The sequence below is a fragment of the Typopeltis vanoorti genome, chromosome 1, assembly GCF_054136105.1.
Source record: "Typopeltis vanoorti isolate ZY-2024b chromosome 1, IOZ_Tvanoo_1.0, whole genome shotgun sequence".
NCBI classification, from domain to species: Eukaryota; Metazoa; Arthropoda; class Arachnida; order Uropygi; family Thelyphonidae; genus Typopeltis; species Typopeltis vanoorti.
The window spans coordinates 32,541,609-32,557,787 of NC_143549.1; the positions used below are offsets into that span (position 1 = coordinate 32,541,609).

Sequence of the window (16,179 nt, forward strand, 5' to 3'; positions counted from 1 at the left end):
CTAAATTTAAATCTTGCGTGAATTTTGGAACACCCTTTATAAGAAGGATCAATCTTAACGTCAGTGAATGCACCATTACTATAGGCAGAAGATTTTTTTTTTTTTTTGGATTAAATAATTAAGCCTTTCTGAAGAAAGATTTTTTTATTGTAAATCCTTTTTTTTTCTTTATATAATTTATAATTATATAATTTCTTTATCTGTTAATCTTTATAATTTTATAAAAACTTTTATCATTTTAATAATCAAATTAGAAAAAAAAAATTATATTTAAGCAAAACAGCTGTAAGTTGAATTGTGATAATGTCAATAATCAACAATGCTATTATAAAACGCACCTTTAAAATATTTTTAATTAAATAAAAGTATATAAATCTTTTAACACTTTATGGAGAGAATTCGTGGCTCACTCGGTATCGATGATGCCCTTCGACTGGAAAGACCTGGGTTCGATCCTGTAAAGGACGCGAACACACTTTTCAACTGATGCGAGTTAGCTGGTTTCACTCAGAAGTCGAAGGGAGTTTTGATTCCACAAAACAGGCAAACCGGTCAGAAGAACACAGGCAATATACAGACATAAAACACTACAGGAATAATATTTAACCAGCCTATTCAGTGGGATCTGCTCTTTTTTCGAAAGCCAGCATGGTGTGTGTGTGTGAGAGAGAGAGAGAGAGAGAAAGAAAAGGTAAAATGGAAGGAAGAGAGAAGAGAACCTTTTTTTTTTCATTCTCTACAAGAAGTAGGCAGGGCTGTTTTACCCAAAACTTTTGGATATTAGTAAGCAGCCAGTTTCTGCCCTTAGTTGTCGCTGGTAGTTGAGTTTATGACTATCGGTGATTTCAAGAAGCGTTGAGAATTACCAGATAGAAATAGACAACCGCCGCCATCTTGTATAGTGGAATCAATAGTCATCATTATCATCATCAAATTCCTGATATATACCTTAAGAGGTGTACAGGATATGATAATATTACATGAAAAATTTACATCATTACAATCTTTCTATCTACAATTTTCCTCCAAATCAATCTGTTACCTATCAAGACTCTATTATTAGATCTTATATTTCTGTCTTCTAAGGTACTTTTTACTGTAACAATCACCTATACCTTGGTCTTCATATGGGTCTTTTTTGTGCCAACCTGGCAGAGAACACTTGTTTTCTAATCTTCCCTCTCCCATTCTGTTTAAGTGACCATCTGAGATTAGCTCTGATGAGATTGACATCCTATCATACAAGCTTTTGTTGATTCTGTTGTCTATTTCCATATTTAATTTACCACCTTCACTAAAAATCGTGCCTAAGTAGCTGAAATGTTTCACTTGTTGTAGGTTCTCCATTCACAATGCAGTTGATATTTTCAGTCAATATTTTCAAACTTTACATCAGTTTGTTGATGAGTTATATAAAGCTGCTCGTACAAGCAATATTATTATTGTTTCTGCATATTTTCACTGTCCTTGTCTTTTTATTGCTAACCTTCATACCATATCTATTACAACAGTTATTCAATTTAGTCAGGGAATCTTGCAGACTGTAGCGGATTTATTTAGAAGTATAACATCATCCGCTTAAAGCAAAGAGCTGAGATTAACATCTCCAAATTTGATATCATGTTTAATACCACTTTCCTTCATAATGTGATCCATATAGATAATGAATAACAGAAGGGATAATGTACATCCTTGTCTCACACCAGATTTAGCATTAAACCATCTTCCTGCACTTCCTTCAATTCTAACTGCTGACTTACAACTCAAATAAAGACTGAGTATTGCTTGATATAATGCCCCATTGACACCATATAACTGTAGTGTTCGGAATAGCTTCTCTCTTGGTACCTTGTCATATGCCTTTTCCGGATCGACAAAACTTAAATACAGATCTTTGTTATATTCCCATGCTTTCTCAACTATTTGTAGTAAAGTGAAGATCTGATCCTGACAGCCTCTATTTGGCCTGAATCCAGCTTGTTCTTCGCCAAGCTTCCCTCCCACGATACTGACACACGACAGCAAGTATACGTGAAAAACTCAACCGTTTCTCAAGTATACTTGCATAAATCTTACGTGGGACACTCAACAGGGAAATACCTCTGGAAGTACCATTGAACATATAAAACGCCATATCTGCATTTCCCAGATTTCATTAAATTACATTCAATCAATGCTGAGTTGATGCAATATATAACTTTGACGTGGATTGTTTCCTCTATGTTTTGTAAGTGGGAAAATTGATACAAAACTGGAACTGACAGAAAAAGTTGTGCAAAAATTCACACACTCAATCTTAATAAAATTCATTCAGTTAGAGTCCTGTAAATGCTTTATATACGGACACACACACACACACACACACACATACACACACACACACACACGGGTGGACAATACAAGTTGTGGGTGCTTACGAATTTCGCAAAACGCACTTGAAAAGGAAATCATTTTGCATTGGATACGCACAAATTGTAATTTAGGTTACTGGAAATCCATGGAACACTGAAAATACTTCGGTCTAAAAATGAAAAGCCCGAAAGGGATGTGTTTATTTTACTTGAGGAGTTTTATCTCGCCAGCTGTGAAAATATTTTTCCTGGTCTGGCGAGATGACCAATCCTGGAAATGGAGTAATATATCTGGACGTCATTACAAACATAACTCGCACCGTGATGTAAAAAAAAAAACTTTTTTTTAAAAATATATATCTACGACTTTTGAATTCCACATATTCTTCCAACAACCTATTTCCTTGAGTCGGTTAGTATGTAATCCATTGCTTTTTGAATTACGTTTAAAAATGCACTGTTAAAGTAACTCCATTCTGTTCTTTTATAAGCTGCATTAATTTTAAGGAGAGATTTTCATTTGGAACAAGTAAAGAAGGTAGTAGATAATAATAATTATTAGTTTTTTTTTATTTTTTGAAAAACCTAAATTATTAAAGTGATGCGATAACTTTTTGCACAGTTCTGTATCTACACTGAAATATTCACAATTCTCTTTTGCGTAATTCAATCTGCAATTCTAATGCAGTCGCTTCCATCCTTCTGTTGCTTTTTTTCCTTTTAAATCTTTGAGTATGCTGTAGCGTGAAATCTTTCTTTCTTCGCCTCCGGTTTATGAAACATCGTATTAGATATTCATCATCAAACCCTGTTTAGCACATTCATCTTACCTTATTCAAAACATACTTCTGCAAACAAAAAGTAAAAAAATAAAATTAAAAAAAAATCCTCAGATGAAAGAATTAACCGAACTCAGATGAACAAACAAAGACACTCCTGTGTGCATCGAAAAATTGCCACGCAATCGGTTATCACAATATTTTTCGGTTCAGCAATCTGATGCACGCATGCGTTGTAACATCACTAGTAAAACGAATCAATAATGTCCGGTGGTTTTTAAAAATGCACGAATCTCGAGAAGAAAAGGATTGCCAAGGCAGCAGCAGCGAAGACACTCGTGTCTGCCAAAGAGAGTTGCCGAGCCTGAGGGGGAGGGGGGTGTTGTACATGGAACGAGACGAGCGTGCAGCTGTCTCTTGCCTTTGACCTCTAAAGCGAACTCCATAGTTTCATTCCGTCTGCAGCTACCTCGCCTTGCGTTCCTGCGTCCGACGAGCTGGAGGGTAAGGGGAGAGACAGAAGGGGGACACATTGCTACTATCTCCCAGCCGTACTAAGGTGCAGCGTACTTGCGGGATTATCCTGCAAACGAACAGGTTCAACAGGAACGCTCCGCTGTTGGCCAAGTGACTCAAAATCTACGCTCAGCGCGAGAGAGAGGCGGACGTTTGCATCACGTGATAAATTTTTGTTTGTTTGGTTGTTTCGTGCTTTTTTTCTTTTTATTTATTTTTTTTTTTCCCCGTGGCTACTGTTATACGTTGTCAGTGCAAAGACGGTCCCAACGCATGTGGGGAGACAGACAGACGAGCATGCACTGGCGCGTCTGTCGTCAGTGGCCTGTGAGAGTTGTGATTGGTATTTCGTGAATCAGATGTCCCCGGGAAAAAGAAAAAGGAAGGAAGGGCAACAAGTGGCCTCTAGTGATGAAAGTGCTTAGTGAGACACTTTTCTTAGTGTGTGAACTGTCCGAGGATGGTGGAATGTCCTTGGGATCTTGAACTTGAGACATTGTTTATAAGTATGAAAACACGTTCCCTTCATGCAAGTGAATCGTAATCCAGGACAAAACAGAATCAAAAGTAAGTAGTTGTCCGTTTAATTTTTAAATTATTTGTTAACATCATACACAATAATAATTTCATGTTGAATATTTTCTCATTAATTTTTGCAGCCTTTTAAACATTTACGCTTCTGATATTTCCTTTATTAAATGCATATTATCTCACACACTGAGCAGGTTGGTTGGGTATATTAGTTATTGAAAATATTTTTAAAAATTAACACACGGAATAGCAACTATGCAAGAAGTTACACTCGATAGCCACTAGAGGTCGCCTTTCGCTAATAAAAAAAAAGTAACCCCTTGCCTACAGGAGGAATATATGCTATCTATTCGTTACAGCTTTTTAAGCATTGGCTTTGAACTAGATAGCTCTTGGGAACACAAATGCAATACATTATAAAAGTAGCACCCTAGAAGTTTTTGCCTCTTTCAAAATTCACAGGAAACGTGAATTTGACTTTACATCAGTTTTTTGATGAGTTATATAAAGTTCATACAAGCAATATTATTATTGTTAAACGTTCCAGTTAATATCCATGATTTCATAGATTTTTCGGAATCTGGTGTTCTAAAAATTTGAAGCTCTGCACCCTGAAAATGAAAATTCGCTTTTAGTAATTTATTTAGTATTTTTATGGATACATTTCTGAAAATATTATATATGTATTATATAAGCGTATAACGTTTTTATTTATTTTTTTAATAGTGGAGATTTTGATACGTTAATTTGTAAGAAATATTTAATTGTGTTCTCATGGCTTGTTTGTCTGTTTGTAGTATGAAAACCGCCCCCCTCCCCCGTTTCCGGAAGGGAGAAACTCTACCACCACCCCCTTCGTATGGGACCGGCTAACTGACCTTTGATTGAAAAGCCTGATAAAGGTTATTCGCGTTATACACGGGATTGTTCCACAGAGTATAGCGATTGTATGTATTTGTTGAAAACCCCTGGGTTCGATTTATGTCAAGATTCGCTCAGTTAGCAAATTCTGTACGGTTGCGGAAGGAGTTTTCAAACCACAAAACATGCAATACGGACAGGGAACACAAGTAGTTTTGCAGACATCCATTTAAGGGATAAATTAGAGTTCAGTCAAGTTTCTGTCGAGTAATAGTACATATTTTGAAGTAAACAGCTTTATTATTAAACTGATCTGGCTTATAACAAACATATATTGAAATTAATTATTTTCTCTAATATTCTTATATCAACATAGACATGAAATTAACACCGTCACTGCAAATATATATACGCGGAACAGCTAATAAAAGCGCTAAATAGTTATCTCCCAAACACTGCCCCCTCCAGAAAAAGGCAGGAAGAATAATAAATTGTGTCCCTGGTTGACCTAGGATAATGTCTCCAACCTGTAAGGCAGCTGGCTTGAATAATCCCATTATTATTATTATGTGGAGTAGGTGTCCTCCTTCATTGAGGGAGGGAACCTACTCCACAACTCTCCATCTCCACCACTCAGTTCATCCACTTACAACGAACCTCAACTACTTTCTTCATCTATACCAGTAGTTCTTAACCGGTGTTCCACGGAACACTTGTGTTCCGCCGAAACTGTGTCATGTGAAAGATGTCACATGACACAGTTCTGAGTGAAAAAAAGTATCTCTTTGGAAAAAACTCATATCAGAAAAAAATACAGTATATATATGTTTCCTTCGGTCCATAATAAAAATGTCGAGGGAATTATTTCCGTTATAACAAAACATTTAACAATATTGGAAGAAAAGATTTCAAGTTACTTTTCTTCCTTAAATACACACAATTATGACTGGAGACGAAATCCATTTGGCACAGTTAATACATCGAGTTGTGAATTTTCGTTACAAGAAGAACAGTTAGTTACTTTATCAAACAGATCGTACTCTAAAAATGAAATTCTCTGAAATAACGCTTGGGAAATTTTGGATTTTTGCCCAAACCAAAATACCCAGCTCTCTCCACAAGGGCACTGAAATTTTTGTTATAGTTTTCAAGATCACATTTAGACCTGATATTGCTGAAATCTGCAAAAGCCGACAATCTCAAATATCGCATTAAAACAAGTTCCATATTTATAAAAGGCAAGTCCATGCATATTTCTATTGTTAGTTTTATGACCCGAATGCTTTTGGTGTCCCGCAAATTTTTCTTATAATCAAACATGTTCCGTGACTTCGAAAAGTTTAAGAACCACTGATCTATACCAACACCATCTACCGCCGACTACCACCACTAGTATTTTCACAATCAATCACAAATATCCATGCCCACGGCGGGATTCGAACCCGTAGCCTCTTGGTTGGAAAGTGAATACGCTAACCACTCGGAGCAATATTTGATACTGCGATTGGGAGCTGGATATTTCGAGAATTGCGTAGCGATCAAACCAGAAACATTTTCAAGCCACTTCAGATCTTCCCAGTAAGAAAGATGATGGTTTAACAGCTAGCGACGAAAATCGCTTATTACCTGAAGCTCTTCGTGGATGAGATTGACAATACTGTACATCATGGCGATGGCAGTAGCAACATACATTTCTCCTCATATTCTGACAGTTGGATCTTTAGTGGGGAAATCGGATTAAAAACATCTGTTTTTATAAACATCGTCATCATATTAAAGCCAAACTGTCAAAAACACGTGCTAACTTTTCAAATGCATTCAGGATGAGTATTTGATATTCGCACACGAATGTTGCAAGCGCATCGGCCAGCCACTGAAGGAAAATAAAGATTATCATCCTGTTTATTTTTGGTCAACAACAAAAGCCAAATGTATGAAACAAAATGTTTTTTTTTTTTGGCAACAAAAGTAACAAGAGATTACCATAACAGTTAAAGTTCTACATATTTCAAGAATAAATAAATGTTTACATAGAAAAAAAATTATTTATAGCACGCGTCTATATAGAAGTTTCAAGATGCGATCTATGAATTATTTAGCGCTGCCTGCCACTGTTAAACCTCGTGTCTTCAGACGTTGAAACAAACGCTTTTACAACCAGTAACTGCTATTTTAAAGTCGTTCAATACATGGCCACGCATAGGGTCGTGGGATTTGGGTTAATGTTTCCCATGAAACTAGTAACAGCCTTCGCAAGTAGCGTTTTGGGCTTCGTAGAAACGAACTCTCAAGGAGACTGTTAGATCGGGGGCGGAGGGGAGGGGTAACAACACGAACATCCCTTCTGCATGCTCACCTATGTTTTGGAAGCGGTGTTTGGTATTTTAAATAAAAGTTGTAATATACGATTTGGGGATCGGTTCCCGAGTGCCCCACCCTGAAGATAATCCTGTCAACAGTTGCCATTGTCCTGCTTGCTGTAGGAGAAATGACATCGGTTGCCTTGGCAACGGTCCAAGTGAAAACATGAAAGAGCAGCAACAAACACTTAGTATAACGATCTCGTAAAAGTCATCGACTGCCCTTTTGTAGCCTAGAGATCAGTAATAACATTTCAGAGGCATTTAAATTAAAAAAATATATATATTTTTAAATAGCATTTAATAACCGTTATATAAACACGCAAGCAAAGCTGTGATGATATGGATATAAAAAAAATCCTTTGCTACCAAAGGGATTGGCAAAAAAAAAAAAGATGAACATTGCCCCTTGGTAAAGAAGGTAAAAAAAAAAAAAAGAATGGGCTGATTAACCACATCGTTTGTTGTTATAATATTTGCTTTTATTTCATCTAAAGAATCATAAATTTTATTGTATTCCTCCACAAAATAAATACATTTTAATTAATATAGTGTAATTTTATTGTTGTCCCATTACGCATAAGCATAAAAAAACACAACAAAAACGAACTATTAGTTGATCATTTAGCAATTGGTAATCAATGATTTCTTTTACAATTGAACAAAAAAATTCGCGTGTTAATGTTTCTGCTTTTGACACAGTTGTGTTTTGGTTGATTAACCTTCCACCAAGTTATCTAAGGTCGCTCCACAATAATTGTTATTATTTTTATCACGTGTGTATTCTCGATTTGAGGGATGAAAACGAGTTTCCGAGAGAAAAAGCACAGACTCCAGTCAGTATATGATCGACTAAACTCACCTTGATTCGAAAAGATGCGTTTAGATTGGAAACATTGCCGATCGTGTTTTAAAGCTTTTGCTAGGTTTTTTTTTTTTTTTAAAGAACTTTGCAGCAACAGAAGTTATTCGAGTGTCTGCGAAAGTAATTTTTTATGCTTAAATGGAAATAACTAACGGAATTTTCAGAAATGATGCAAAAGAACATATGAAATGTTACTAAACTCAGTGGAACCATTTTAAAGTTAATATTTTTGTTTTAAAAGAATGAAAGAAGCACTAGGAAAGTTTCAGAGATGGTTCAGGATAAGATGGCTTCTGTGAAACAAACTCGACATGCATTTGCAATCAGATACCAGAACGTTCATGAAGCATCTCTGAGACTTTTCCAGTGCTTCTTTCATTTTTTTAAACAAAAATGAAAGGCTATGTTCTACGATAGCTGTAAACACTTAGTGATGGCTTATCAACATTTACCCATCGAAAGATCACAAAAACGGGAACCAGCAAAAACTTGTCAGGAGCAATACATTTTATAACAGAAATATATCGAATAGTATCATGCATTGCGCTTGCTCAGAATACTATTAATATTGATACTGAGAAAGGACAACCGAAGGATATGCGATTGCTGTTTCAAATAGTCAAGTCAGAATTAGTGCAAAAACAAAAATAAACAAGAGCTTTTCGATTTGATACTAACTTGAAATGGAAGAAGAAAGACTACAGCAATCCCCCCCCCCCTTTTTTTTCCATCTGATTCGTTTCGTAACAAAATCGGATTAAACCTACTGATACATGAGACTCTCGTAGTTCTGTTTTTCGTATGATTGAACTTTAGAGGCTTTCCTTTTCTATTCGATATATAAGATTTAGTTTCGTATTTCCTTTTAGTTATCAAACCGCACGATACAAAAGAAACCTCTCGAATGACGTATGTGCTCTGCTTTGTGTGTGTGTGTGTGTGTGTGTGTGTTTACGCAATTTTTTCGTCGTACGAAGGAACAGAAAAACTAACTGTACTTCCCATCCTTTTTTTTTTTAAACTCTCTCTCTCTCTCTCTTACACACACACTCTCCTGGTCTTCAACACCCCGTTCCCCCCCCCCCTTTTTTTTTTTGTTGCTGTGGGTAGGTATTAGGGTCACACCTCTAAGAGCGCTTTGGAGTAGGTTAGGTGTCAGTCAACAGAATGTCTGCGTTTCTTCCTTAGTCTCGTCTGAAGACGTTTTGTTGACAGACAAAACACGTTCGCCTACACTGGTTCCTATTGCAAGGCAGTCACTCGGTAAATATTCCTCTGGGAGTATCTGCAGCACGTGGAAAGAAATGTTGACACGAAATGTGACGTCAAATGGGTAAACGCAAAACACACAGAAATCGACAAACTAAAAGGAGAAAGGAAAAGAGTGAATAGGGTACTGTTCGTCTTTAGAATTTTTGGAAAGTCGGCACTACACTAAAATGTATTTGTAGTGTCTGGGGATTAATCCTTTAAAAGCATGCTCTTTCTACATTTAGTATAAAATAGCCATTGCTGGAAACATCTCTGAAGCACAATTGTCATGGTGCCCTATGCAACGAACGTCTATGTAATCGCAGCGTTTTTAAAAACTTATAATACTTCACTAAACATTGATATTTATAAAAAATGATGCACGAGGGAACTTCTTTTAGATGTGAAGTATCATATTAGGCTGGGTAACTTTTTTTTTTTTTTCGTAAGTAAATTTAATGTAGATGAGTGATTATAGTGTATTTCAAGGATTGTAGATCTGGGTTCAGTAATTTATAAAAAATTCATCATGCAAGAATTTTTTACAGATATATTACACTTTTCATAAGTTTCTAAAATATTTTATCATGAATTAAGCAGCAATAATGATAACATTTTAAATTATTGTCATTAAATGATTTTTACTGTTGTGACTTTGGCCATGCAGCAGTAGCATACATGATTTGAGCATGTTTGAACATGCATTAACCTGTCTTACGTCAAGGAATGATGCAACAAACAAGAAACTTTCGAACTTCTCGTCTCTTTAATTTATGTCTGAAATTAAAAGTTAAAGGCTGTGTAGAGACTGTTTTTTTTTTTTTTTGTGCATGTGTGTGTGTGCAACTTTACCTAGCGATGCATCACTCGCGGGGTAAGGACTTGTATCGGTGATGTAAAGGAAGCGGATGCCTGATTATTAAGGTACTCTTTGTACAATGCATTATACTGTGGCACAGTTTGAATTCATCTAAACAACAAATCTGAACTGGTTGGATCTCGTCTGCATCAATGGAACTTATTAGCTTCAGGAAAAAAAAATTCTATAGAAATCCCAATTTCATATTTTGAGACAAGACAAACAATGAATTTCCTCCTTCTGTGACATCGATGTCATTTTTGAGAGAAATGAATGAGGTTCATTTTCTTGAATAATAAAACAGAAATAGTTTTATTATTCAAGAAAACTATTTCTGTTTTGAACGATTCCACAAACAAGCACCAATCTTTCAACTAAGAAATAGTTTTCTTGAATAATACCTAATAATAAAGCCTCACTTGCTTCTAGCGCAAGCAACAAGTACGAAGAAATTGTTTTTAAGCCTGTCCAGTAGTTACTGTAAATTGTGGCGATTTCAAATTGTATTCGTGCTGGGCATGCAAGGAGGCCTTATGAAACATTATGCGCAGTTTATTTCAGTTTGCTCAGAGACTAGTTGACTTGTGGATATAGAACATGAGAAACATAGAATAAGAGAATCAGTACGACTGACTTTCTAGAATTAATTTGTTTGTTTTGGATTTACGGGAGTAGCATCGAAGACGACAAGACCAGTGTAATATGTGTGTAAACTGCGTGCATTCTTCTGACCGGTTTGCCTGTTTTGGGGAGTTTCCGGAAGGAAACCTAGACAGGATTCGAACCCAGGTCTTCCCAACCGAATGGTATCTTCGATACTCTTCAGTAGGACTGCAGCTAGTTTGTGTATAAATATCATTAGATAACACAGAAAAAGAAATGAGTGACAAAACAGGTTTACAGGTATAGATTTTTTTATCCATTAAATACATTTCCCAAATAAAGTTATAAATACATAAAATATGTATTCTGAAAAATAAGATTTACCGCTTCTCTCCCCCCCCCCCCCCACTCTTACTTCGCCGAGAACGTTGGATAGTGTCAAAACACAAGAACGTGGTTTTGGTTCGAAAACATGTGCGCCTGCTATGTGTGGCCATTCAGACACGCACTCGCTACAAATGGGAAAATTTGCGAAATAAAACTGATATTCCAGAGTGACTACAGTCCTGTTTATATCAGCAGCGTGTTCGCTTTAGCTATCTCAACGTACCAAATTCCAGTTAATGGAGGGCGGGGTCATTTGCACGCGCGGATCAAACGTGATAGCAAACAAGGCAGCCTCGCCCAGTGCGCGCACGCACACACACACACTCGAATAGTTTCACCGAAAAGGATGGCAGAGATAATGACTTAAAAATAGTGTAATGGATAATCCAGAACTACATTCATGAATGTTTGGATTACAAACAGACTCTCGTTCCTGTGGGACTGCTTGTGTTTCAGAAGATGCGTGTTCCTCTATTAGGAGGAGGGGGGGGGGGGGGGAAGTTGCTGAATAGAAATGCAGAGCGAGCAAAAGAACCATTCCATCTTGGAACAGCTGAAAGACGGGATGCTGTATTATTAAGCAATGAATTGAAAAATGTTGACCAAGTAAGAAGAGTTTGGTGTCTAAGGCTATTTTTATTACCTTTCGGAGAACGAAGCTTGACAACTTCGCAGTGCATATCCCCGAAACCATCAGGCGACGCTTTACCAAAGCACGCTTTTCAGAGAAAAATAAATTACGTAAAAGGGAGTCTTTTTTCTTTTTTTTTTTGTGAGCATTAGCTGAATCGAACTCTTTAAATCAGAACATGTACAATATATCTGGAAAGGAAGGTTCACCATCGTCTAACCGAATGTTTACAGAAAGAAATAATTATCTGTTCGAAGTGACGTCTCGGTGGGTAGCCAACAGAATGTACAACTCTCGGTTGGAAGCGCCCGAGTTTAAAACCATCAAAGGAATGCTGATTTTTTTTTCTTATTTCTTCTTTCTAAGCATGCTATAAGAAAGGTTGTCATAACGACAATCACATTGAGCTCTTAAAAAATAAACGCTTTCGGAGGTGCTTCCAACATCTCGTTCAGAGTCTTCAGCATCTAGCGGCACTGAATATAATAAATGTTTAAAAAGAACACTTTTGAATATTTAATCACGTTATCTCTCAAATTTTTAAACGGTTTTAAGTAGCACGTGTTGTTTTCTTTCGTATTATTTTTATCGAATGTAGGCAAGTGAATACTACAGGGGCGATTGAACTTTTACATGTGAGAAATCAATTACGATAATGGTTTGTTCTCTATGACTAAGCTAATAAATCCAGCTTTTTAAAAATAAAATAAATAAAATGTGGCTTCGAATTTATTTTAAATGCATTTCTGAAAATACCCAGATTCACTTTTTTTTATCTTTATGCATAATTAGAAACTAGCTGGGATCTTGACTAAAATTGATCATTATATCTCTGTGTCCGTTTAAATTGGATCATTTGTGATAATAAAACTCAACGAAACATTTTTTCCGCTCAGAAATTCAATCCCCCCCCCCGCAAAACAGGCAGACCACCCAGAGAATGCACACGTTTTCATAGCGAAAAAATATATTTCAATGGCAGACAGAATATGGGGGGAGGGGATATTGATATTAGTGTAGTCCGCGTGGTTTGCTTAGTGGCTATGCGCTTGGCAACCATGTGCCTGGGGAAGGAGTATCCTAGGTTCGATTTCCGTCGACGACGTGACGAGCTCAAGGATTCCTCAGACATAGCCAAGTTAGCCGGTCTTGGGCATGGACAGCAGGGTCCCCCACCCCGGTTTATCTGGGGGGGGGGTTTCATCCCGCAAGCAGGCAAACAGGCCCCGTGAACACACACACACACACACACAAGGATTACTTAGGGGATGCAGCAGAGGAGTGGCCAACCGGCTGCATTAATACTCCAGAAACCCCCCTCATTGTTAAGAGACGCACCCTTCCTAGACGGATGAGAAGGATAGGATATTAGTGTAGTGTGGAGTGGCCCAACTCAATGAATCCTGGAGTTGCCTTATTAGTGATGATAATTCCAAACGATACAAAAAATGAGTTAAGTGCCAATCACCACCCAACATTTTCTGAGTGGATAGCGCTTCAGCTCTCGACCCGATAGGTCGTGGGTTGGAATTCCATTGCCATGGCTGTTTGTGAATAACTCCAGATGTTGGAGAATATTATCGCTCGGTGTAAAACACCACCCTATTCACCTGATGCTTGTAAATCTAGAGCACATTAATCTTGAAGATGGACTGTTATAGAGAAATACTGTTCTAGACAGGATTTCTAGATATGTAACAGTCCATCTTCAATATTAACGTACTCTAGGTTTACAATCTTTCTTAGGGTTTCACTTTAAATAAATAAATAAACTTCGTACAATATATCAGCCCAAAACGATAACGAATGATGTCACTAAACAAAAATAAGAACATTTTAAAAAGCCTGAATTTCATAATAAGCATCTTCATATGGGTTTTTTTGAACTGAAGATGGATTTTCTTTCTTCTTCTAATTTTCCCCTTAAACCGGGGAAAATTTCCTACTGACTAGACAACACGCGTGATTAACAGACAGAAATATTGCAAAATTAGGAGATTATGTGATAGAGGTAGACATTGAATCACGTGTAGAATGGCTGCTGTGATGAGTTCTGAGACTTAATGGTCCCCAGGTGTCATGTAATAATAATATTCCGAGACGCACCTTTTATTATTATTGCCTCATTTCATATTTATACACGTGAGTGTTAGCTTAATGACGAGCATGGGTGAAACAAAAATGTCCAATGCGACTGAATCCACTACATGAAAATGTCCCCCCCCCTCAAAACAACAACTGGAAACTGCTTTAACAGATATTAAATTAAAAGATTACATTTCTTTTTAATTAATCCAATCCACAAACGGTTGTAAACGCATCCCCTATTTTTGTACTAAAGGTGGACTGAGGGTTAAATATAATCCGAAACTCGACTTAGAGATCAGGACAGGATCTCCCACTGACGATGATATCCAACAAAAACATCGATGACCGTAGTGGGATAAGAACGAAAGAGTTATCCGCCCAGTAAGCAAGGTCAGTTTAAATATAAAATATGAAACGTTTCAATTAAATTTAAATATGTGCTAATTAAGTGTAATTTTTACAATTTAATTTTTAAATTTCTGTCTTTTATTTAATCCTGGAACAAAATGATATACTGCACTAATAAAAAAAAAAAAAAAGAAAAGAAATCCGTTCTTTTACACAGGTGACTGCATTTGTCTAAAGTGAAGGTTCATTTAGAAAGACAGACGATACACATCCACCCACCCAACCATGCATGAATGCACAGCACCTATTGAGCGCTATTCTAAAGCTTAAGTGAATGTATAAACGGCAAAGTATGCGTGAAAATTCCATCCTCTGTATTGAAATTCAGAGTTGTTAATTAAACTGTGACGAATCAAAGGCAAAATACAATTTCAAAAGAAAAAAAAAAAATAGGAATATTTTATGAACTTTTAAAACTCGTCATTTCTGAGTGCCGATATTCCAATCACCATGGCAACTGTCTACTTGTCTGGCAATCCAACTGAAATTTACATTACACTCACATGAAATGATTTATGCTTTTCGCTGGCACGTGACGTTCTCGAAGCAAGCTTACAAGTTCAATCACGTCACTTCCTTTCATTCATTTGTCCACGCATTTTTCTTTCTATGACAGATGCCACAGGAACCGGAAATGTCCAGATTACAGTGTCAAGAATCTTTTTTTTCTTCTCCTTTTAAATATCTGCCTCGCTATTTAAATTCTGCTAGTTCTTGCCGCACTTCAAAACTAAGTGAACATGTCAAAATAAATCACACACGCGTATGGAAATAAATGCGTTGCTCGCTTCAGTGGAACACTACGGTGGCGTTCATATTTGGTAAGCATAGGTGAGAGCAACTTTCTTTGTCGCTGAAAGTTTCAAGATGCCAATGATAATAAATTCTTCCATCAGGTAAAAGAAAAACGGAATAGGCAAGAAACAAATAAAAAAAGAATCTTGAGCTAGTCTTGATAGTGAATCTTTCCTGACTTCTGAATATTTTTGTGAAATGTTCAACAAGGGGGGGTAAAAAAAAAAACGTTATTAGTTTACTGGAATAAAAAAAAAAAATCAACATACAAAATTTTTTCTCTTGTAACTATTTTCAACTACTGTACATGGCGCCTGACATGAACAGTATCAGAAAATACATTTAATTAAATACAACAATTTTTACCGAACAATATACATATTTAACGTTTGTATTTTCGAGCCAGTCTCTTCACGATGTATTACACTATTGCTTGTAGGAAAGGAAAAGGGAGTGACTGAAGAAGAATGGGAGAAAAGGTCTGCCAGGATGTCTTTAACAGGTTTGGCAGTAATCCAGCATTCACAAATAGGACCAGCGTTTGTGTTTCACGCAGTCTTTAAACTCAGCTTGAAACTTGCAAACTTACAATGCTTATAAAAAGTGTGGGTAATGATCAGTTTTGCACTCATTTTATATTAGTTCGGATATATTAATTGCTAGAAATTTATATTACTATGAAGGAACATAATATAAACACGAACAGCTAATTGATAATCATCATTTTAACAGCAATCAACCAGCGAACCTAAGGCGTTGCATTACTAAGAAATAGATAATCCTTTACAAATAAGTCCCTTTCAATGATATTTTAGGACATTTACAAAAAATATGTTAATAAAGTACAGTGATAAGGGAATTGAATCAAAGGACTACATTTTATGAAACTGCATC

General features: G+C 36.4%; 1 protein-coding gene across 2 annotated transcripts in view; it reads left to right on the forward strand.

Moving 5' to 3' along the window:
• The first annotated feature begins 3,703 nt into the window (after window positions 1-3,703).
• LOC150109874 (carbohydrate sulfotransferase 1-like) overlaps window positions 3,704-16,179 on the forward strand; it is a 79,329-nt gene continuing 66,853 nt past the window's right edge. The window contains exons 1-2 of one of the 2 annotated variants that reach the window (XM_090415557.1): window positions 3,704-4,213; window positions 14,336-14,472. Coding sequence is in view for 1 of the 2 variants with exons in the window: in XM_090415549.1 (XP_090271675.1) it covers window positions 4,174-4,213 (40 nt within the window). In the remaining variant the exon portion in view is untranslated. The remainder of the gene's footprint in view (window positions 4,214-14,335; window positions 14,473-16,179) is intronic. The other variant, XM_090415549.1, reaches the window with a different exon arrangement.